This window comes from Argentina silus (assembly GCF_951799395.1).
Source record: "Argentina silus genome assembly, chromosome: 9".
NCBI classification, from domain to species: Eukaryota; Metazoa; Chordata; class Actinopteri; order Argentiniformes; family Argentinidae; genus Argentina; species Argentina silus.
In genome coordinates this window covers 10,609,107-10,633,980 of record NC_139663.1, presented here as the reverse complement: position 1 = coordinate 10,633,980, position 24,874 = coordinate 10,609,107, and the positions used below count along the sequence as shown (strand labels likewise).

Here is a 24,874-nt window from a genome sequence, read left to right as displayed (position 1 = left end):
TGTGATCAACGTTTTATTTATAAAAGAAAATGTGACAGTACTAGATGTCTTAGTCAAGTCAATATTGGCTTCATTTCTCATGAAGCAACTAGGCCTAAACCTCATATCATAGCCTTATAATTTGTAAGGCTTTTATATTTCATGTCGTAACTGTATTATCTGTGTAATTGTGGGCCTATGTATGTGCATCGGATATTTGTATAGCCTAATATCGGCTTCAGTGCATAAGTCAATTGTGAATCGTGAGCGCGCGTGCCTACGTAGAGCAGCCTCTATTTTCACCTCCTTCAGCATCTCTGCCTGCCTGGCGGAGGACACCGGTATATGGCATAGGGCCGTCGAGGGAGGGGAGGGGAGGGGTCTTGTGGTGCAGGGCTACCCGAGGGCTCCTTGCCGCCGCTGAATGGAGTCGGGCTGTGTCCACACAGCAATGGCTATGGGTTTGACATCGAAAAAGGCATCTTCTCGGAGCGTCGGCGTGGAACGAAAGAATCTTATCACTGTTTGCAGGTACCTACAAAACAATGGGACATATCCCTCGTTTGTTTGGAATGTCATGGTAAATCGTACATACCATTTCATGCATGCTTTCAAATACATTTCCAATGCTTTATGTTTTCTATGTCTTACAATTAAACGGTTTTGCAGTGTCATTATCATTTAAATAGTCTGTCTTGCTGTCACCCAAGAAAGAACGAAAACAAAAACAAAGCAAAAACATAGCACAGCGAAGACTACAGACGCACACAAGGCCACTGTTGGGGGACAGTGAATTGAATGATGATTATTTTTTATTATTAGGCTATTCTTTAGGCTAAGTCGATCGATTGAGTCACGTTACTAAAGAAATTGCAGGCAAAGATGCGTTTTCGCCACTGTCATTAGTTCCGTAATAGAACGGCCTGGACACGGTTTAGAGGGCATTGCTCCCTCCGAGTGATATTGCAATGACGAGAGCCTTCCTTAGGACAAGGACATTCTATAGCCGAGGCCTTGCGTAGGATAAAGCCGATTTTTTTTTTTTAAATCAGCATCTAATGCCATTTGTTTCTGCTTAATCGTGCATTTATAAACACCCAGTGGAATTCCTCCTGCAGGCATGTTGTTGCATTACTCTCTGGAGAATGTTTCTAGACCTACAACATCCATCTTTGTCAGCTGATCTCCTTCTAAAACGTACCAGAGGTCTAGTTCTGATACTATTCCAATAAAACTGCAGTACAGTTATGTCCCATGCACTTGGTCGCCCCATAAATGCCATTGATTACTCAGTGTAGGAGACATTGTTGTACACAAGTGAATTTTCCCTACATCCTCTATGCTACCTCATACCTAATAAATGACACATACTTATTATCATGAAACCTGATATCTAGACATAATCATACAGTTTAAGATATGATATTATTGATATGTATTAGGGGAAGCCAATTCAAGCAGGCTTATGATTTTAAGGATGTGAATGGTGGCTTAGTGTTTGAAGGTTGCATGATGAATATTACTCTTGTATTACCGTGTTTGTGCTGTCCAATATACATTCATACCGTAAACTCATATGTATGTGTCTTGTTCTGTGTATTAACATGTACAATGGTGAGTCATCAGCTGTCATTACAAAGGAAGCTCTATGAACAGCAATAGAATTGTTGCCTCAAACGTGTGGGTCTGTGGCTCGCAGATTGTATGTTCGCTATGTGAATATTTTATCTGTGGGCACCCCCATGGCAAGATGTGGACCTAGCAGCCATGTATGTGTCCAGTGTCCTGTGTGTGTTGTCACCCTGACAGGTCAGGGGGCCCATTGTCCTGTTGTCAAGGAGACATGATTTATGGCCTGAAGGGGTCATTGTTCTACAGAGGGCAAGAAGGAGTGACATCACTCAAGCTCTACCGTAGATCATCTTTTTGAAAAAGATGTTAGGCATTCCTTGTGTATGGATATATTTCCTCACTGCCACCCATGGGATATCAAACAGATTCGCTGTGTCCTCATATTGACCTGAGTTGAGTGTTTTCTGCATTGAAATAAGAATTTAAAAAAATGAAAACTTCAGACTCGAATCGAACAGGATTAAGCACTTTTATTACAGTACCTCTCTGTCCAAGGTTCTGCCTGCTTTAAGCAAAACATGCAGTGTAATAGAACAAGTACAACATCACATAGAACAAAAAGAAAGAAAGATTTAAAAACACAGACTCCAAGAAAGATTAGCGAGAGCACAAAGAGACATTTGTTGCAATTTGATCATTGGTCAGTGGCTGACCGTGCCAAGGACATTTTTAAAAGACATTTAAAGACGAAATACAATACGACACCAGACAAAAAATAAATACTCAAAACAGATTTTCATCAGTAATGCTAATTGCTCAATTTCATCCACTTTTCAATGAGAGTCATAGATTAACTTCAGTGTGAGGGTAATGCTCCCAGGCCTGGAATAATTGAAAACATCTGTGTTGCTGTCAGATCCTCCTCTCTCTTGTTTAGCACATGAGCATACATGTATTGGCATTGCAGTCAAACAAGCAGTCTTGCTGTAAGTCAACGTGGCTTGTTTTCGTTCATCTTGCCAACCATTTTCCAGTGACTGCCCTGCTGAGTTGGCGTTAAAGCAGTCAAATGTTGTGTGACTGTCCATCCCACTGGATAGAGATATCTGCTGTGGCCTCAGGCCCTCTGGCTGTGCGTTCAGTCAGGCTGGCATTGCAAGTGGCCTGACTACGATCATTGTGAAAATCAGCAGGGCAGGACTGCCTTGGTGCAAAACCTGCTAGAAGTCCCAGTAAGCAACCGTTCTGGAGTCCATTTGATGTGGCTGTAAGAGAATGTGGACGCACCTGTGTGTTCTGGCCGCCCTTATACAGTATCTAAGTGCCCAAGAGCTAACGCTAATGGAGGGGGTAATAAAACAAGTTCGACTGACAGAGACACAGTTACTTTCACATCACTAGCCACTCCTCCCAGCCAAGCCTGCATTAGTCTTCAGTTAGCACACTAGCAGAAGCATTAACATTGTTCTAAGTCTAATGCATGTGTATATATTCATTTTGACACATGCAACTTTTCCTTCAATATCACACCATACACATTTACCATTTACCATACATCAACACACACAGATTAACAAGTTTGAATTCCCTATTTTTCATTTTGTGTAGCAAAATGACGTGGGACGTCTTTGTGAAAGCCATTTGTTTGGCTTGATGTTATCATGACCCCAGAGTTGTTCATGCATCCTTAAACTGAATCTATATTCTGTGTTTTAAGGCTTGGGGAGGGTCATGGGTTCTTGCTACAATGCTGAAATATCAGACATTTGTGCAAAAGGCTCATCCCCAACTAACTTTGTCATCAAGATTGTTGACAAACTGGCTTCACAATGTGCTGTTAAAAACTCTTACGCCAAGTTGTCAACATGTTTTCTAGCGTTGTAATGGCATAGTGGTGTTTCAATCTGTCTACCAAATCATGTTTAACTTATTTTGATAAGAGGCCTACATGTGCAGCAATAGATATTTGTGTACAGTAAAGTCTTGTTCAAATACTGTCATCGTCACAGGGAACAATATCTGCGTTATGGGGATTTGACAAAATGAATCATGTCCCCAGGGTTGAAGGTCTTAAGGTCAGTCATTCAAGATGATGGATTTTTTTGTCCAGCTGGGAAAGTCTCCTTATAAAAAAGCTCATGTATTGATTTTAAGAGTGTTTTAATGTAGCAAATTTAGCAAATATTGACAATCCAGTTGACACTAGTTTCATGACAGAATCTTCAAGTCCAGAGTACTGGACTGGGGTTTAAGGAGAAACAACTTATGATATTTACCATGTCCAGAATAATAACAATAATTTAATCATGATTTTCTTTCTCTACAGCCTGACAGTATAACTGTTGCTATGGGCAACATTTTATAATTTTATCTGGTGGAACCAGTGTGTCATCTGTGCTTGGTTCATTCAAGGGAACTGGATTGATGCAGTGGATGTTCAAATCTTTTCACAGGCAATGGCAATTGATACTATTCTATGGTGAAAAGGGCCAAACCAGGAAAAACAGCTATCGCTAGGGAATCTTGTTACAGGCCACTGGATATATGAACATAATGATCGTTACTTGTTGCATATTCTGGCCTAAGAGCTCTTATGATGAGGTCCATGACTCGATGAACACAGATGGTACCAGCACGTTGAACCTAAGAAAACATAAATAAGATAGTTAGGACTTTTGAGGTCCTAGCCTACGTCTATATTGCTCCCTGTGAACAAAAGGAAAAGGATGAGAAGGAAGGGCAAGTCATCTTTTGTCTTTGGAGGCCCTCAAGCTTTTCTGGGTGTGGCTCTAGAATCTGCCATCACAGATGCAATGCCCTGTGAAGGAAATGTGAAGTGTCCACTGCAAGTGCAAATCACTTCTGAATCTTGAATGAGGGGTTTGTAAAGTACTGTATATGGTCCTTCATTCTGAGTATGCCCTTCTGTATAGGCCTATGTAGTACAGTGGCAAAGGGTGACAATGGGCTCACTCTTTGATACGCTCTCTCTCCCTCTCCCTCTCAGCCTCATGGTTTCTTTCTCTCTCTCTCTCTTTGCTCCACTTTTTTTCCTCAGTAAAACAAAATAAAAAAAACGCTTTTCATCCACTTGGAAGTGGAGGTCCCATTGTTCATTGTGCATGTTAAAGTAGCATGAGATCCCTCTTAGCCTGCCCTTTTAGAATAACAAATTATAATAGGGACAACATCTATGGAAGTTCTATTCAGCCTAATGATCCTCTAGTTTCCCATTTTCCTCTAGTTAAGCAAGCATATTATTGTTTTACTCTTGACCTCTGCCTTACTAAACATATGCAAGGTTCATTGGCATTGCATTGTGAACATTACCAGCAGGAGCATCTTATACCAAACATCTTATACCATCCACTATCCACTATTTTCCTCTGTGACATACTGATGTCCTTCATATTAAAGCCCCTCATTATGTTCATTGTTATGAATGATGCCCTCAGCTCTTCCTAACTCAGCTCCTCTATCGGTCTCCCTGCACACTCATCCATTGCACATACGCTGGCCTTGAAACCCTCTGTCTGGGTCCTCATTCACATAGGAGAAGTCTGGTATGTCTGGTAACTTTCACTTTCTCTTGATGACATCAATACATTTTTTTTCTTTTTCTTTTTCTTTTTTTTTTTTTTTATCCCCCCCATCAGAGAAAATGATTCCAATAATCCTATATCCTCCAATGAGGTGTTCAGGGCAGACTTGAGTGTATCTCCCTCCTCAGTTGAACACATCTTCCTTATTGGAAGAAGAGAGGAGGGAGCTCCTCCAGGTGCTCACACACCCGGTGTAGAACATCTCTCTCAGGATGTTAAACCAGTGAAGAGTCCTCCAGTGTCAGCTGATCCTGCTGGTTATGCCAAAACTAGAGAGAGAGAGAGTGAGAGGGAGAGAAAGAAAGGGAGAGATTGAAGGGGCTGGAGACAACTCCCAGTTTGAGAGCTGTATTGAATAGGCAGTCCTATGCTCCAGCTCTCTGTGTCTGGAGATTATTTTGGACAAATTAAATAACCATTATTATAAGTGTTCTTCAAATAAATCTCAACTGTAGTACAGTAGAAAAGAGAAACATGAACAAGGGGGTATTTCAAGAGACCTGAGAGTGGGCCTGGCTGAGATCCAAGGAGAGTGAGAGGGCGCACAAAAGACTCTTGTTATAAAGCTGTGCAGTTGTTTTTCAGTGTCAAATCGTACCAAGAGCATCTTGCTGTGGCACTCAATCCATTAGCATTTTAGGCATGCCAGTGGTTCCCGCTTTAACTCCCCTTCAAATCAGGAGATTCTAATCTCTGATCATCTATTCATCACAATAATTCTAATTATTCAAGTATGAGACTTTGAGATTTTCGTATTGTTACCACATCAGAACTGTTCTCACTGTTATTGTCCTCTGTGTAAGTGCAGTAAGGCAATCTTGCAAGCTGAGCTGATTTCTTTGATATGCCGTATTGTAAAAAAGATACATGCAGCCATGCCTGAACTGCTTTATTATCATCAACAATGTAGCAGGCCAACTGTGATGCGCTAAGTTCCAATCAGTGTTGTACCAGAGTATCATGCATATTCACTTCTTTACAAAACATGATCCAAGGAGGACTCACCTGAAGTCATGGGTGAAGTTGAAAACATCATATGTTTATTGAGAGTTCTAATACCACTGACCTGTTTCCTTGATAGATCCTGCATGGTCGAGAAAGTAAAAGGTCCAAAGCAATTTAATCCAGTGTTTGTAGAAGTCAATTTAGATAAAAACCTGCAGATGTTGAAGTGATGATGTCCATATGTCCCCTGTGATGGTGTTGTAATGTTTTTTGTGTTGTCCAGAGAGCCGCCAGTCCCCCCACCCAGTGATGAGGTCCCCTCTCATCTAGAGGGTCTTGCGCTTGGATAAAAACGCTTTTCGGAATGAGGTGGTGGTGGTGCCCCTGCTGAACGAGGCATTGCCCATGGTGAGCTTGGTCTTCCCACTGGTGATGGTGGAGGAGCCCAGAGAGGTTGTGCTCTTGCCCCTGGTGATGGACGAGTTGCCCAAGGCGATCTTGGTCTTTCCCCTCTTGATGGTACTGCCGCCCAAGGTGAGGGCCGTCTTCCCCTCGGTGATGCTGGTGTTGCCCATTGAGGAGGTCGTCGTTTTCTTGACCCAGCTGAGGTGGTGGATTTTGGGGTTCACTTGACGAAACGCATCGAACACTCATGCAGCACACCCCGCTCAACAAGCCTTGGGTGTGATAGTAACAGCAGCTACAGTCCGGACCAGACCAGAATGCTAAGCGTGGATAGTGCTACCCCCGTGTCACATAATGCTTTCGTTGAGCTTGTAGACGTGGGCTCTGGAAGGCCACATACCACCCATGTGTCCCTGTGAATGGACAGAGGCTGTCGTAGGAGGCTCTAGCCTATCTGAGGGCCGGGGACACTGAAGCAATTGTCCCGTCGCCACGACGACACTGTGTGGCTGAAGGAGACATTGTTGCGCAGGGGACAATCTGTGGTGACATCACTTGATTCTATGGCATTGTTCCCTATATCCCCTGATTGTAAAGCGTTGCTTCTTTGTGAAACTGTATGGAACATGTGTAACATGAGGCATACAATGTAATACATGGTAAAGGTAAGGTTGCGTGTGTTCATGGTTTCCCACCTATGGGCTTTGACCTCTTCTTTCTTGGTTATCGTAGCCTTCCGTCTCCAATATGGGTGTGGTTCATTGGCTGTTTTTATCCATGTGTGTGTCTCCATGAAATTGTATTCCGCCTTCAGAATGGGATATCTTTTGGATAATATTATGAAGTAAAATTTGCAAACAAAAGAAAAATCAAGCCAAGCAATGTTGAGGCAAGGTTATATTTATGAGCATCTTGTTATCAGTCAATCTTGACAAAACTTTCACTTATTTAAGTCTGTCTTGCTGAACATACTACAGCTTTTATAATGCTTGCAACCTTAAGATAATGACCAATATCATCAGCATGCATTGTTTTTATACCAAAAATGAGGGCATTTTGATTATATTCAGAATATGAATCACCTTTTAGGTTCTCAGGAAAGAGCTGATGACACACGCTCTCTTGTGTCTCCACATAAATCACACAGCTGTTTCTCTCTTCCCCCCCTTGCCAACACACTACAAACCTCATTTCATCAGTCACGCATTTGAATAATGCTCTCTGTGTGGCTCCATAAAATCGTACTCATCCGATTTCAAGCCCATTAGATATGTTACACATTTAACACTATTCTCACGTGGGATTCCAGAGCAGTAATCAGGTATTTGATTTGCATTTTTAAAGGAATATTAGACGTTTGTTTCTGGAACATTGCTTCATTGACACTTGAGCAGAATGCTGCACATTTGATAACACACATGCAACCATTGATTATGGACAGGATTTTAAGCTACTGACCTGCTAAAAACTGACCTGATACATATCCATCAGTTTCAGTGTCTCTACAATGATCACATGTGAAAATCCCAGTAGATGTTCCTTTGAGTATCTTTTCCCCTGGTGAGGGTGGTTTTGACCACAGACACAGATTTCTCTCCATGTCTGAAGGTCAGTGTGCTCAGAGAGCTGCTGGTTTCGCCTCGTGTGACAGAGGTCTTGCCCATTGTTACGGTGGTTTTGCCCATGGTGATGGTGGTTCTGGACCACGAGATGGTGGACTGGCCCCAGGAGATGGCGTACTTAGTCTTCAGAACTGAGGTGCTGCCCTTAGTGAAGGTGGTTTTGCTCGACAAGAATGCAGTCTTCCACTCATGGGTAGAGTCTTTTTTTGACGTCTTCGCTGCTTTGGGAGTCTTGGTTCTGGCGTCCGGGGTCCTGTCCATCTAGGTGGTCCTGCGCTTTGGAAGGAATGCCTTGCGGAAGGAGGTGGTAGTGGTGCCTCTGCTGAAGCTAGCTTTGCCCAGTGCTACAGTAGTCTTTTCCCTCTGGATAGTGGAGTCCCCCATGGAGGTGGTGGTCACTCCCCTGAAGATGGAGGTGTTGCCCATGGAGACGGTAGTCTTGCCCCTGGCTATGGAGGTTTTGCCTACAGCAAGGGCAGTCTTGCCCTCGGTGATGCTGGTGTTTCCCATGGAACAGCAGGCAGTCAGCCCTAGTCTGTGCCTGGACTCTGACTCCTATCTCACACACAGCATAGCCCCCAGCTCTTAGTGGTGTGGGGAGAGATCGAGAGGTCAGCAGCCAAACTAAACCAGTGGCCACAGCTGCCCTAAATAGATCAGACCACCGCGAGTAGAGGAGGGGGGGGAGAGGGTGGGTGATTTGATCATTCTGTGATCATGGCTGGTCCCTTAGAAAGACAAGACCAAGGGACGGACAGTGACCCAATATGACCTGGAAGCCCAGAGTGGACAAAGGCTGCCATACCGACAACGGTGTCATCTGCCATTGGTTAAGACAAGGGTGTTAATTGTGTTGTTGTCACAGCGACGCTGCCAAGCATCTGAAGGGGGACATTGTGTTGCACACACGACAATTGGGGGTGACCTCAGAAGGATTCGATGGCGTTGCTCCCAAAAAACTCCTCCCCACTATTGTTGTGAGGCTCAACTACAGTAGTACATTTGTCCTCTTTGTGCACTACGGTGTGTTTTTTACAGTATGCTTTCCCTCGTCTTATACCACTTTACCGTTTTGTGTTTTTACCGACATTCTTTGAACATGCTTCATGGGTTTACCCAAATACATTTCTAGAGTATCTTCTATGTTTCTTACTCCTCTGTCTCTCTTTCCTTTTTCTCTTTCAGATTCTCAGTGAAAACCCTCCTGGAAAAGTACACGGCCGAGCCCATTGATGACTCGTCCGAGGAGTTTGTCAACTTTGCTGCCATTTTGGAACACATCCTCAGCCACCGCTTCAAAGGTGAAACTTCAGATTAAGGACATTTCATGTGCATGGGCGGTGCCCATCGGTCGTACCTTCTATTCAGTCTTTTAGCTAAAGTTCTATAAACAGAAGCCTCAAGGCTGGGGATGGGGGATCCCCTAGTTTCCAGTTTTCCTTTTTCACAAAGGAAATATGCCAGACATATGTAATTACTCATGTCCATCTGGGTATATGGTGAGGTGTATATACAGCAGGGCTGGTCTAGGCTGGTAGGTGGTGGAAACACGTGTTTGATACCATTCCTCATTCCATTCCATGCATTACAATGAGCCCGTCCTCCAATTTCTATCTCCACCAGCCTCCCCTGTTATACAGTAGTTTCTGTATCTGTAGGTAAATCCGCTCTGCTGTGTGCGAAGAGACAGGGGCACTGTGTGGGCTGTTGCAGCAGATGTGAATTGATGTGATTGTGTTTCAACCTTGGCCCAGGTCCAGGGAGCTGGTTCAGCTCAGATGGCCAGCGCAGTTTCTGGGACTACATCCGGCTGGCATGCAGCAAGGTGCAGAATAACTGCATTGCCAGCATCGAGAACATCGAAAACATTAGCACATCACGTGCCAAGGTAGGGTAGGGGTGTGTGTGTGTGTGTGTGTGTTGTAGATTTAGAGCAAAATTCATTCTCTCTCAGTCAACTGTACGTACAGGCAACTCTCTCTCTCTCTCTCTCTCTCTCTCCCCCTCCCTCTCGTCTGCAGGGTCGGGCATGGATTCGTGTGGCTATGATGGAGAAGCGTCTGTCTGAGTATATTGCCACAGCCCTAAGGGACACACGAACAACAAGGTCAGATAGACCACAGTATAATTACCAATATCACACAAGCTGTCTAAATACCTTCACATTATGGGCCCCAATTTGCATGTGCAAAAATAGGTAAAATTGGGCCATCTTTACCATAATATTTCTAGTAGACACAATGAGATATAGTCCAATGGAAGTTTTGGATAGTAGCGATACATTGCAGTTGCAGACTGTTTACAAAAACTCTGATTGAATCATTACAGTTTTCTCAAAACCATTGTTAAAACTCATGCTCTAGAGTATTCTAAGGTACTGTAGGAGTTGTACTTTTTTCTCTGCTCAGCACTATTTGCTGAATCAAATTGGGGCCCAATGTCAACTAATCATCACTACTTGCACTGCAGGAGGTTCTATGACGATGGTGCCATCATGCTGAGAGAGGAGGCCACAGTCCTGACAGGCATGCTCATCGGACTCAGCGCCATCGACTTCAGGTATTTGAGGCATCAAATACTAGCTCTCAGAATCAGAGCCCAGTATTTCCACATTTTTATTTTGGATCAAAATGATGCAGATTATTTTTGGTTATCCAGGTTCAGATTGAGCTGTCTGATTTCCCCTCCTACTACTCAAAATCTGCCAGATAGATCTGATCCTGGATTGCCAAAAAGAATCTGTATCATTCTGATCTAGATTAAATGTTTTTAATGGGCCCTGAGCATTGGTATTGATAATGAATATTTTAGAATATGTTCTCTCTTTGTCCAGTTTTTGCCTGAAGGGGGAGGTGCTGGATGGGAAGTCACCTGCAGTGATTGACTACACCCCCTACCTGAAGTTCACTCAGAGGTGAGACAAACACAAGGGCCCTTTCTCAATTGTCAGGAACTCAATTCCTCCGTCTTGTCCTCTCCTCTGTCCTCCCCTCGCTACTTACTCAGAACACAATGGAGGAGAAGATCTAGGACTCTCCCCTTAGATATTCTCCTTCAATGCTTTTCGAGAAGAAGTGAGTGGAGGACGGAGTAGAGGACGTGAGGAATCGATTTTCTAACAATTGAGAAAGGAACGGACAGACTCTCTATCACGTTGTGCTAGTCAATAGTTTAGAGACTATAAACATACATGGCAGCCATGACCAGGGTCTGACGGTGTCTACGTACCGCGTGTCCCCTGCAGCTATGACTACATGAGTGACGAGGACGACCGGCGCAGTGTGGACAGCAGTGCCAGTGATGAAAGTGTCCCAGAGCACCCCTACATCCCCCTGGTCACCGACGAGGAGAGCTGGAGTAACAAGTGTCGCAAGATGGAGCAAAGGTTTAAGATCGTCTATGCCCAGAAGGTGACCGCTCACACCTTGACCACCTATCGTAAAACCTGATGTAGAATCTCTTCACAGAAAATAGTTACCTGGTGGAAATAACCCACTGTGTTGTCCTAGTTAACCCACTGTGCGTCTGTTTTGGTGTAGGGGTACCTGGAAGAGTTGGTGCGTCTGCGGGAGTCCCAGCTGAAGAACGTGGAGACGGAGAACAAGCGTCTAAGTGCCAGGCTGGAGGAGCTCAGTGTAGCCAGCCAGCAGGAGAAGAAAGAGCTGGAGGCCATCGTGCTGGAGCTGCAGGCACAGCTGTGAGATCACATTCTTCACACACACACTCACACACACACACACACACACACACACACACACAGCACACTTACAATATAAAATGCAGTACTGTACATCAGGGTTGGTGATGTATCATGCACCATGTATCCCCTCTAGAACTGCCCTCATCCCCTGTGATTCTTCTCACCTTGCCAAGGACATGTCTATCCCGCTGGTCAACCAGTGGCCCTCCATGCGGGGCTACAACAACAAGGGGGATGTCAAGCTCTTCCGCAGGTAAAACCTGTGTGTGTGTGTGTGTGTGTGTGTGTGTGTGTGTGTGTGTGTGTGTGTGTGTGTGTGTGTGTGTGTGTGTGTGTGTGTGTGTGTGTGTGTGTGTGTGTGTGTCCTTGCTAGTGTTTGTGTCCATCTTTCGGTGTGTGTGCGTGCGTTTGTGTGTGTGTGTGTGTGTAAGGCTCCTCTAACAAGCTTGTTTGCGTCCATCTGTGTGTGTGTGCATGCATGCGTTTCTGTATGTCAGGATGTTTATGTACTGTAACAGTTTTCCATGATGTCATTCATTCCCTCAGGAGAAGCTTCCACAGTATGGAACTGCTTTCTGCTGAGGTCAGCCTGAACTCAGAATCCCAGAGGACGGATGGAAAACTGAATGGAGATGCAGCATGGTGCTCAACAGGTATTAAACACACACAATCTCTCTCAAACAATTAAATGCACAAACTCGCTGAAATATGTCAATGCACACTGCTACAGAAATGCGCCCACTGTCATGCATTGTGTACCGTCCAACACAGCTAACCCCACAGACACACAAGCCCATTCAGTAGCATTCACATGTCTAAAACACACCCATACAAATGCATGTTTGAACCCTATCTGTGGTGTGTATTTTGTGTAGGTGTTGAAGTTATGCTGGTAGTCAGTCAAAGCGTGCTGTAGGGACAACGTTTTATTGTGTCTCTTCCTTTCTCTCCTCCTAGAAAAAGACTACACCCCTTCCATGCTGGGTCTTTGTGGCTCTCTGGCCTCTCTCCCCAGCTGCAAGTCCCTGGCCAGCCTCAAGTCCAGCGAGTGTCTGGTCAACATCAGCACGGACCCCAGCCCTGCTATCTCCCCCAGCTAGGGGGCGCCACATCAACCCCACCCTCCTGCATATCTGCCTGGTGATGCTGCGTAGACCATGAACATCCATCTTCCTTATCAACAACACTGCTACCATCAACACAGTCTGTCGCCAACCCTATGCTACTCAAACCGCCTCATGTTCGCAAAGGTTAAAGGGCAAACAGTAAATCACTAATCCAGGTTGTTTTTCACATGAAAGTAAAGTTATGATGATGAAACTAATGGGATACTGGTTTGTCTTGTCTGTGGTCCTACTCACACAAACACACTTGGCCTCCTCCTTTCCGATGTCAAAATGATCTCTGCCGCCTGTGTACTGTAGAAACATACAATGCCTTTTTAGCATACCTAAACTATTCCATTTCAGAGCTACAAAACTTTCCAAAAGCATCTACAGCATTTATCTATTTAAAATCTCCTCTGATCCTCTTGCCCATTCTCTCTCTCTACACCCAATAAATATGTTCATTGTACTGTTCGTATGTCAGTCAGTCCCTGCCCTTGGCCTATATTATCCACCTGTCTGCCTGTCAAAATAAGACCACAACTGGAGTGACTGCATTTTGGATGCAGTCAGAACACTTTGACGGAGAAGGCCGAAGGCTATATTCTGAAAGAACCATAAGCTATCCCCTAGGTGTTTGTGATGGGAGGCTGATTGAGAGAGTGTTGCTAAAATAGTGTCTAGAAGTGTGTTTGATGCATGTGACTGAATGATATTGGCATTCTCCCTCCAATGATTATGCTGGGTTTCCCACGCCTGAATCGCCGTATCATAGACCTGCTTGAGTAATCAGACATCGCTGTTTAGTAAGAGTAAATGTATGCGCCAATTTTTTTGTTGTTACTATGCTTTCAATATTTTGGTTATCAATCTGATTTTATAAATCAATATGTGTTATGTTCTTCTTATATGTATATATTTGGTTATTTTTGTTCAATGACCTATGCTATTTGTTGCAATAAACTGCCTTCTTTTGGTTATGTCAATTCCTGTTTGAGTACATCTTTTTTATCATAAAAATGAGAGTGCATTGTTAAGTGTGAGTATTGTGTCCAACGGTGTGCAATAATGTTGCACTGTGGCACCATCTTGTGGTTTATTTATGTAACAGTATATCCAAAAGGACAAATGTGGTGGTGTATGTGTGTTATACATGGGAATTAACAATCCTCCATTATCTACCCTTTAATCAATGTATTTGTGTTTGAGAGCAATTTATATATATTAATGGAAGATCTCTACGAGGCCAATTATGTGCAAATACATTTTACCTGCATGTGCAGAACCCAATTAACAATACTTAGTCAATACATTAAATCAATGTAAGAATGTAATTTTCTTATTTGTTAATTGATAAGATTATATTCGCCCTTGGTGTAACAGTAAACATCTTTTCAATCAGATAACCCAACTCCCCTTCCTCCATCCCTGAGCAGAGCAGAGGATTCCCGCCTCAAAGTTGAGCTCAAGACCCACTGAAACTTCTAATCTTGCTTTATACCTTCACAGGCTGTTTCTGCTGATTGCCTCTCTCAGCACACCGCTCTGCTGTTACCACTGCTGCCCACCCGGTCCCCTTCACCCATACCCCCTCCCTTCACCCACACCCTCCCCTTCACCCACACCATCCACGTCTTTCCCTGGTGGGGTGCTGTGCTGGGTGCTGACCTCACTCAAGTCCCTCCGGTCCAGAGCTCTAGAGATACACCTATTTAATACCTTGGGGCAGCGATGTGGCCCACTGGCCTTCCATGAGCTCTCAGCTTAACCTCATGTTCCCTGGGACCGGCCTGGCTCTGTAGGTAGCAGAGGCATTAGTCAATCTGTACATAAAGACCATCCATGAGGCGTTCACTTCACTGCATAACCGGTAATGCCGGTGTCAAGTCAATGAAACTATTCTCTTTCTCCCTTTCTGGCACAGTTTGAAATACTCTAACAAGTTGGCCCTGAAACAGTCACTTAGTTAGATTTATAGTGTGGATGGATGGGCTGATAACAGAGAATGTCGGATATGATCTATGTTAAACTGCTGTGTTGGTAGGAAAGCAACGGCCTTGAATAGACCTCACCTGTTCAGTGTCCTCAACTCAACACTCACTGTGTGTGTGTGTGTGTGTCAGAGTGTGTGTGTGTGTGTGTGTGTGTCAGTGTGTGTGTCTGTGTGTGTGTGTGTTTGTTGTGTTACCTCCTGTCTCTAACCCCAACCCTTGCCCCATCTTCTTCTACCTTCATGTCCAGTTACTTGACACCTATGCGGTAGTGGAGAACCTGTGCCTACACCTGTTCCGGTTTAACCCTGCCAGTCCTACGTATCTGGGGGTAGGCGTTTCTGCCCCTTTGTCCGACAGGGCTCCATAAGTGACGGAGCTAGGTATGTGCTGAGCCGCTACGTCAGGACAAGAAAGGAAGAGGCAGAGACCAAAGAGCAACCAGTTTAGGGTTTCTGTCTCTATGCAATGGTCTAATACAAGCTGGTCTAGTGTTTTTGGACTTGTGTTCATCGAAATCTATCTTTTGAGGGCAACAAGTTTGAGTTTGTTTGTCTTCTTTGAAAAACGTGGAAATAGTGAAATAATAAGGTAATCCATATGTTTCTAATCTAAGTTTGAGAACGTTTTGTGACCTCAACAGGAAATCTAGTGATTTGTGGCCCCCAGTTGAGGCATATTTCTCATTGCTCATCACAAAAATGTTACTTTGGCTTGTTTTTTTTCTTCAAACAATAAGTCTAGACTATCGGCGCTTTTAGAATTGTAGGCCTTTTACACTCAAATAGCCTAAAATACGGACGTTACATGGTGGTGAAAATGCTAGAGGTGAAATGTGGGTAAATGTGAGGGAGGAATGTGTGTTGTGAGAGCAGATGGAGGAGAGGTCTAAGGTGCACGCTGGTGCTAGTTTTTTAACAACGTGGGAGGGAACATTAAGTTTCGAGGGCTTACCCTTGATAGATAGATAGAGTTTACGGCCAATAGATTTTCAGTAGTATTTTTCAGTACCCAACCAGATCAAGAATTTGCCCTTCGCCTCGCCCCTTGTAAGTAAATTGGACACGAGAATGTCGTGGAGCTGTTGTCAGTTTGCAGACAGAGGAATTGTTAATCATTTCTCAGCGTAGTGTCCGGACAGTTTGATAAATCTGCATTAACTAAAGTTGACCAAAATAGTACGTTGGGTTTATAGTATTGTTTAATGATATCATAATTACAAGGATTCTATATTTGATGGGTTTTGCCCTTTGAGCTCGAGAGAAAAGTTAGAAGGAAATCATGTTCATCACAAAAGAAAGCAGGCTGGCTAGCAAGAGGCTAATCATAATATTGGATAGCCATCGAAAATAAAGTTTGAAACACTTAATAATTGCTCTCAGTTCAGTTTCAATCAAAGAAGAAGAGGTTGGCTAAACTACTTGTTGTGAGCTTTGATACGATCGCCTCTAAAGTTGTGAAGTGTGGTCGGCTGCTACATTTTGCACTTGGGCCAGTTGGGGGATGTCGTGCAGAAGTGGAGCGGTTCGGGGGGGCAACCCTTGTCTACAACCACTTCGAGCCACGGTCCCATTCCAGCTTCACAATAAACCGCTACCGCGCTGCAAAGATGCCAAGACGGGTAAATATGCCAAATTTGGTGCTCTACACATGTTCATTTATGCCAGATGTGATAGTGTGGCAATTTGGGAATGTGAAAGCAAGTGTTGTAGTTATTGTTGTTTAAGCAATAGTTGCCCTGTCATGAATTCTGAAGCTCAAAACTCAAGTTTATATCTGTTTTGACGGGGACATCAGTTTTATATCTTCTTTTAGATTAACAAATACACATTTTTAGATTAACAAATACATCTCAGCATAGTTTGTTTACATCACAAATGAGAATCATGACATAAAGAGTTCTCTGTGACATCATGGCTCTTTTTTTATGGCGTCAGTGAGGACAATAACACTAATCTTCAGTATTTTCATCTCATGTAGCCTACTTCATAATGGGATGCATTATGGAATCTGCTCTTTAGTACATCTAAACGTGATTACATGGGACTTCAAAGGTCACCAGGAAATCCAATGACATGTCTTTAATCCTACTGGATCATAGCATCCTGCATTATTGTTTTCGGCTAAGTTACTGAACATTAGCTATAACCAGTTGTAATTTCGTTGTGATTTACAGTTTTTGTGGCTTAACAACCTAATGTGTTATGCATGGTCCAACCAAATTATTTCTCCTGAAATAAGTCTTACACTCATACTGGCCTACCATTTTTTGATAGTCAACCACTATAGAGGACATGGGCCTAAGTCCTGAACACTCCAGCTAGGGTGCTTGCATCTTGTCAAGATATGATTTGGATACTTTATCACCCCTTCTCACTTTGACCTCTGTTGCATGTGCCATGCCAACCGAGTTGTGGTTTAAAAAGGAACCTTTGTTTTGATCTGTGTGCCGTGTAACTCCCCTGTGTGCTTCAACTATAACAATGTAACTGTAGTGTGTGTGCAGTGGTGTTTATTGTTACATTCTGTCTGCCCTGGGAAGTGGGGCGGAGGGAAGCGGTATTTGCGGGGAGAATAGATGAGGTGGTCTATGTTGCAGTAGTGGACCCGTTGCCAGTCTTGTGCAACATGACTTTGATGGCTTTGCTCTAGGCTCAGTGGCTTGGCTTGCACCTGCCAGAGATAACAAAGAGCTGCCAACACACACACACACACACACACACCTACTTTTTGCTACATGTTCACCAAGCTTTTTGAGGAGAGGGGGGAGGCGGGAGGCCTGGATGCCCCCCCTACGAGTGTTAAGGTAGTTTTGAGCCTCTTTTATGACGTGACAATCTTTGCTCCATGTAAGTTGCTGAGTATGATGGAGCTTGTAAGAGTTTGCCAGACGTTTGTCATACTTGGGCACTGTTACACAAAATAATAACAGTTGCATCCCTACTAATTCACACAGGGCATAAATCAGACACTGTAGGCCTTAATTAAACAGGCATATGTTTTTTTCTGTTCCCATAAGCTGAAAGGACCAAGTCCCGCCCCCCAAAGCCAACCATTCGTCGCACCCTATCCTTGGATACCATCGTTGGACCATACCTGCAGGGTCAGTGGCCCAAGGAGGCAGAGAACCAAGGAGTCACCTGTGTCAATGACAAGGCCACACAGGTGAGCTCAACATTGAAATGTCATTGACTGCTATTAACTCAGGTAGACATGACACAGAGGGATATTATCGTGACAAGTCTGTATTCAAATGTTACCTAGCGCTGCTTGAATGGCGAGACTCGTCATTGGATAAGGTTATGTGATGTAAAATACTGTTGGCCTATTTTCTGTGTTTTGAAGGTCTTACAGTGAGGGTATCTGAGGTTGGCTCTGCAGGTGTCTAGCGGTTCCAGTTTGAAGCTCACAGTGGAAGGCAGCCAACTGGAAACAGTTGTTTTGTTCTTTTCAACCCTGTGCCCCCCTCTACTGTATCTGCAACCCCCCCCCCACCCCCACCCCCCCCGCCACACACACACACACACACCATCCAGTGCACAAAGCCTCAGCTAGCATAACCACCCTCCTCTGCACTATCTTCATTCTTGACACAGTTAAGACTGAACAAGCCCCCCAGTCCTCCATTGTGCAGAGCAGACCCCTCCCAACCTCATTATACAGACACCCCAGCCCCCCCCCCCCACCCCAACACCTACCATACCCTCCCCCCCATGGCATAGTCTTCTGTTTTACTTAAAACGATATAACTGTCTCCTTTTGTCAGCCATTATAGTAGCTACACGGCCTGATTTTCCCATACAGCCACCCTCTGATGGATTTTGGGGGGGAAAACAGACTCATAATGTCTTTGTTGCCCTGCCTAATTATTAGGACAGCGAAGCATTTTTTCTTCTTTTTAATTTTTTTCTTCTCCAAAAGTTTGGATTAGAAATCAAACAATTACTATGAGGTTAAAGTATACTGTAGGTTGTCAGCTTTTATTTGAGGGTTTTTGTGTACTGTACATATTGGTTTCACTATTTAGAAACGACACAATTTGTATACATACTTCAGTATATGAAGTATGAGAGTCAACCACTATAAAGGACATGGGCCTGGACTGGTCAAACACAAGACTGAATTGGCCCCTGTGAAACATTAAACATGTCATCCAACTCTGGGGCCGGCATCTTTTTATAGGCTTGTGTCCCGTGATCTCCCTGTTCATGTTTTGGGAAGGGGTGGCTGGAGTAATACTACACCGGTGTCACTGTGACTGACTAGTGTCCTTCTTGGACTTATTTAGCCAGGCTGACTGGCTATGGGTTCACAAAATCAGACACAAGATGGCGTTGCAGTTTTTTATTTAAATGTATGGCCCCCTGCCACTGTGTGTAATGACATCAGTGCGTAACACTGCAAGATATTTCTGACCAGAGAGGACTGACGAGAACCCAGTGCTTTGGATGAGGGCTACAGAGACCCCCGAGAGGAAGCTGCACACTTGGGACATGAGACACCAGAGGATACGCATTGACCAAGAGTAGGGCAACGGCAGGCGGATCCTTCCCAGGCGGAGTGTGTGCGTGCGTGTGTGTGTGTGTGTGTGTGTGAAACAGTTGAACAGTGAACAGGAGTGTGGAGACGTGGGCAGGGAGTGCCTGGTACCGTAGCTCAGCTCAGCACACGCACGTCTGATGAGCCGCCACACACTTACTTCCTCTCAGCTGCCAGCGACGCTCACTCCGAGGATTGTGGGTAGAGGAGCAGGAGCCGGTCCCATGTCGGTATGGACATAACACTGTGAAGCGCGGCACACTGTCTCTCTTGTGATGAATGAAGGAGGCGCGGAATTTCATCCTGTTGACAGCACGCTTTATGTGAAGTGTTCTCTATGTTTGTTTGTTTTTGCGAAGTGTCTGCGCATGTGTACGCCTAGCTGTTGATACGAGTGTCTGTGTATTGCTTTAAGTTACACAGCTATTGTTTGCTTTTGTATATGCCGTGCTGTGGTTTTCATGGTTTTTCGCATGTGTTTTTTGTTTGTTTGTTGTTTGCACCAGTGTTTTTCTCCTTGCCTGCCTCTGCACAGCTGTGTGTGTGACCAGGTGTGTCAAGACAGCTGTGGGGCTCCACTTCTGTCCTCTATTCAAATCAAGCAGGCCTAGCTCCAGTGCTCCTTTCACTTCCATAGGTGTCAAATGAAAGATGAGAAAACAGATTTACTGCTCTGCAGTGTCCTTCAAATTCGATGGCCAAAGGTTCAAAGATCTGTATTTGATCTGTATTCCTTTTGTATTCTGTATTCCTTTTGTATTCTGTATTCCTTTTACTGAAAGTAGAGTTTATATGCAACATGTCTGACTACTGTGCTGATGGCCCTATCTCTGTTCTGTCCATAGACTCCCAGCTCCTGGGCAGAGGAGACCAGGGGTAGAAGAAGTGTTGGTGGACACAAGCGCTCAGCATCATGGGGCAGTGCAGAACACTTGAGGGAGGCAAGTTATTCCTAATGGTTGAAAATGTCTATGAGCAAAGGTCTTTCAAATGCACCATGCTCACAACACACCAGTAGAATTCCGAGACCAATCTATTTTTGCTCTGCTGTTGTCACGGACCATCCTCTGTTACCCCTCCCCCCACCCCCCCTCCGTGTTGAATTATTCCTCCTCTCTTTCTCTCCTTTGGAAAAAGAAAAGCAGTGACTAACTCTCGCCCCACCCCTCTCTCTGTATTGCCCTCAGGTGGCCAAGCTCAGGCACCAGCTGCAGAAGCGCTCCCGCCACGCCCCGCCCTCTGGGGGGTATGAGCGTCCCCACCACCCCCTACCTGGAGGCCACGCACCAGGTGCCACTCAGGTACCGCAGTCCCAGCACTCCCACATGCCACTGTGACTTTTTAAACATGCTCAATTTGCATGTTTTTGTATTATGAATTGTGTGTTTTTTTAATTTCTCGAGAAAGTAATATTCAAATTTTATTTGAATGGCCCAAATGAGACATGACTTGATGAGTGCAGAGAGTAGTAGGGAGTGTTAAAAAGGGATAGTTCACTATTTTACAACTTAGTCAGATGGGTCCTTACCTTGAAAGTAGTCCATTGGCCAGACTTGTGCCACAAAAAAACAATGGGAGAAATTCGGAAACAATAAGTTCTACATTTGTGGAAGTTACTGACAGGTGATTTGGCTACAAACGTTTTTTTGATGTTGGCTAAAGTATGTATCCCTTTAAGGGCATTCCTATACACTGCTGTTTCACTTGATTCTCTGGCAGAGTAGGGAGGAGCTAGCAACAGTGATATAAAAACAGCACTGCTTTTCTTAGGTGCTGGTGTCATCAAGCTGCCCGCACAACTGCCATGCTTTTACAGAAATACACACTGAAACACACTGTGTCAAACATACACACAGAAACACACACACAAGGTCCAGGGCACATTACCTCCCTCATACTCATGCCCTTCTGCATGCACATATAAAAGTCATATAGAATACACTCTTAACACACCCTGGCCTACTTGCACATAGGTATTTCATTGTAAACACACACAAAATATGTCATATCACGCTTAAACATCATATGTGCTTGGTGTCACTCCCCAGACTGTTCCCCTGATGCCCCTGAGCAGGCTGGCTCCCCGGCTGCGGCGCAGCGTAGAGGGTCTCAACCTGGAGTTGGAGGGGGTCTTTGTGTCTGAGATGCCTGAGGACCAGCACAAGGTGAGCATGTTGAAATGTAGGCCTGCAGCTGTAAACTGCCATGACTAAACTATGACCCAATCCTTGCTTATATCCACTGTTGCCTTTCAAGTGACTCCCTTTCAGAGCCATGACCTCAATCCTGCTTTCTTGATCAGCTGTAACTATTTCCCCAATTGTATTTATGCTCGTTTGTTGCTGAAACCACACCCAGTGTTTCGTCAATTAAGTTGTCTCACTGTTTGCCGTGATTAGATTCTAGATGTCCCAGATGGCCACAGGGCCCCAGTTCCTGCCCTGAGATGCAGCAGTGGCTCTCAGAGTGACCCATCTCCTGCCTCTTTGGACCCTACCCTCCTCTCTCCATCCCAGTCTCCCTGCCCCTTGGACCCTGCTCTCCTCTCTCCATCCCAGTCTCCCTGCCCCATGGGAGAGCCAGGTGGGTGAATGGGTGATTTGACTGTACTGTATTTTAAATCATGTAGTATGAGCCTTACAGTGTATCAAACGAAGACATGTTATTTGCATATGTGTTTGAAAGTAAGACTATTATATACTTACAGTAGTGTTCGTAAATCATCATGTTTTTTGTTTTGTCATCTCCTCTCTGTGTAGACCCAGTGGACTGTGAGACCCTGTGCCCCTCTCCATCACCCCCTCCAGTTGCTCTGGACCCCTCCCTACTGCAGCCCTCCTCCTCCCCCCGTCCCAACAAGACCTACTCTTTCCAGAGGGAGCCGCCTGAGGGCTGTGAGCGAGTGCGTGTGTGTGAGGAGGCAATGTGAGTAATGTTTTAAAAGGTGTACACACACACACACACACACACACACACACACACACACAGTTGATGTATTGTGTGTATTATGTCTTTTTCTCTCCTCCCTCTCCCCACCCCCAGCTCTCCATGTCCGGGTGAACCTCTCCTCCAGCCATCCTGCCCTGACCCCAACAAGGTGAACTTCACCCCCCATGGAGGCTCTGCCTTCTGTCCAGTCAGCCTGCTGAAGCCCCTTCTGCCCTCCATGGACCTCCTGTTCCGCGGCCTGTCAGTCTCACCTGTCACTGGCTGCTCAGGTCAAGGCTCTGTCTCCTACCAGGCAGCTGGACATGCAGTTGGAGGCTACCTGAGTGGAACCTTTCAGGACTGAACCACCATGTGAATGCAGAGCGGGGGGGGGGGAGGCAGGGGAGGGTATTCTCACAGGAGAGAAGTATTCTCATAGGAGAGAAGGTGATAATGGCTGCCAGCTTTCTATCAGTGACTGTTGTGACAACGAAGAGTCGCAAGATCAATCCAATCAAGATCAACAAAACCAGAAGGATTGTGTGTCTATGGTGTCTCTGTGAGACTCAGGATAAACTCTGCTATTGGTGCACTTTCCTGATTGGACTTCAGAGGGACTGCTGCATGTCACCTCCTTTGGATGTACCGACTGCAACATGTCATTTTCTCTTGGCAGATGGCATGTGATGTGATGTCACTTCACCTGCTCAAAAGTCAAGGTGATAATGCCTTTGCTTTAAGGGGGCAAATATAATTTTGATGTTTGCCAGTGTAAAATAATATTTTGATAAAACACATTGGCTTTGCTTTGATGAATAATGGATTACACCATTTGACTCATGCTGTAATGGTCACCACTGCCAAAGGGGAGCAGGAGTCATAGCTGTAATGTTAGAATCAACATGTGACTAATCAGCACTTACACTTGATCCAGAATCCAAATTCTATCTCAGTTGCGCTTGAAAGCTTTTAATACCACAGTAACATTTAAAAGCATGGATTTCATGAAGCTGCCTTCCCATTTGTCTTGTTTTTTTGTCATCTGTGATGTCTGACACACAAGTGTTCACATTTTAACCTCACATTATGTAGTCTCCACACTATGCTGTGCAGTCTCCCACAGGTTTATGTGATGGCCAAAAATGTTACATGGTCCTGCCAAGTCAATCTTTTAATTTCAAACCTGTTGGTGACTGTGAACATTATGATTTGCTTTGAAGCCAAATTGGTGTGTCATACAAAGTGAATTGAATCAAAATCTCAATTACTAGCACTTAGAAATGATAGTGAATAGATGCATGTCAAGCATCAACAATGCAGTTAATACAATATAGCTGTTATACCTCACTGAGGCCAACTAAGGGCATTGTTGCCTGTTGCCAACATGTTAGCATTAAGTTGGAACCAACTCTTAACTTTAACCTGAATGTATGTGATTTATAAGTAAGGGCCCAATAGAATAAATGGCAGACCATGTTGATATTCAAACAAAATTAATTTGTTCAGGAACTTACTTTTGAGATTTATGTAAATGCCCTCTGAAGGAAGATACAAAATGTCCTATTCGTTTAATGCTGTCTTACCCCATAGATAAGAAAAGGTTATTGTGCTTTGCATTGGGGGTGGGGGACTGGTGGATGTGTTTCTGCGTTCCTATGTTCATTTGATCTGTTAAGTAAATGTTCATTATGATATAGTAGAGAGGTTTACAGTTCCTTTGTGAGTGTACTATTAGTCTAGTCTACCAGTGTTCGCCTTGTTTATTACATGATTTAATTTCTTCCTGTTCAGGTTGACAGTGTGCAGTCTTTATGACATTATAGTGGCTGTTCATGCTCAGAGGTGCCATAATGTGCATATATAATGAAACTGGTTTATTGTTTGAAATGCAGCATTGAGTTCAAACACCTGTTCTGTCAGACATGAACATTGTCCTCTTCTCTGTTCTGATATAAATGAACAATCTGAATAATTTGTGAAGTGTTTTCCCCCCAGCGTTGGACATGTTTAACTACCTGTTTGTTTACCTGATACTGTTTTGTATCAAAATTCTAGGGTTTGTTCTTTTGTTTATCTATTATGCATGTTACTATGTTCAAAGTTGTTCAAGCATTTTAGTTGGACAGTAATACTAAATGGGAAAATAAACCAAGAAAACCAGTTGAGTACAATGCTTATGTAGTTCATTGTTATTAAAGAGGATGCAAACCATCGATGTATATTTTCTGGCAATTTAAACCTCATAGGGTTTTTGGAAAGTAACAGCCAATGAAGATACTGCTGAAAAGGAGCCGAATCTCACATTTACAATAATACTATAATCACCTCTCTACCCCCAATATTGAGTGATTGACATGCCGTTTTACAACTGGAATCTAGCAGTGGGAAAGAAAAGGCAGCCGCTATATGACGGCCGAGGCCAGCTTGTTGACGATGCAGTGGTTTTGGCATCCTGTAATATTACAGGAAACAAAATAGTATTTAC

At 44.2% G+C, this 24,874-nt stretch overlaps 3 protein-coding genes across 3 annotated transcripts; 2 read left to right on the top strand and 1 right to left on the bottom strand.

Moving 5' to 3' along the window:
- Positions 1-403: 403 nt before the first annotated feature.
- Positions 404-12,925, top strand: rundc3aa (RUN domain containing 3Aa; the record flags this gene model as incomplete). The annotated part of the gene is made up of 11 exons (XM_083677896.1): positions 404-510; positions 9,311-9,426; positions 9,880-10,013; positions 10,147-10,232; positions 10,595-10,684; positions 10,959-11,039; positions 11,370-11,535; positions 11,665-11,822; positions 11,959-12,078; positions 12,372-12,478; positions 12,783-12,925. The coding sequence occupies 11 exons, from the start codon at positions 404-406 to the stop codon at positions 12,923-12,925; spliced, it is 1,308 nt and encodes a 435-aa protein (XP_083534022.1).
- Positions 5,181-6,747, bottom strand: zwi (zwilling). The gene is made up of 2 exons (XM_083677897.1): positions 6,220-6,747; positions 5,181-5,422 (listed from the first exon to the last, which is right to left on the bottom strand). The coding sequence occupies exon 1, from the start codon at positions 6,671-6,673 to the stop codon at positions 6,425-6,427; it is 249 nt and encodes an 82-aa protein (XP_083534023.1). The 5' UTR covers positions 6,674-6,747; the 3' UTR covers positions 5,181-5,422; positions 6,220-6,424.
- Positions 12,926-16,027: 3,102 nt separating the features above from the next.
- Positions 16,028-22,733, top strand: fam117aa (family with sequence similarity 117 member Aa; the record flags this gene model as incomplete). Its single annotated transcript, XM_083676490.1, is given in 9 exon segments — positions 16,028-16,543; positions 17,942-18,087; positions 20,307-20,402; positions 20,649-20,762; positions 21,510-21,626; positions 21,861-22,044; positions 22,221-22,386; positions 22,504-22,684; positions 22,686-22,733. Coding segments are annotated over 9 exon segments (1,170 nt in total). The 5' UTR covers positions 16,028-16,425.
- Between the last annotated feature and the right edge of the window lie 2,141 nt (positions 22,734-24,874).

Excerpts from the sequence above, each read along its gene's own strand:
- zwi (XM_083677897.1), bottom strand. The coding sequence starts at position 6,673 with ATGGGCAACACCAGCATCACCGAGGGGAAGACGGCCCTCACCTTGGGC.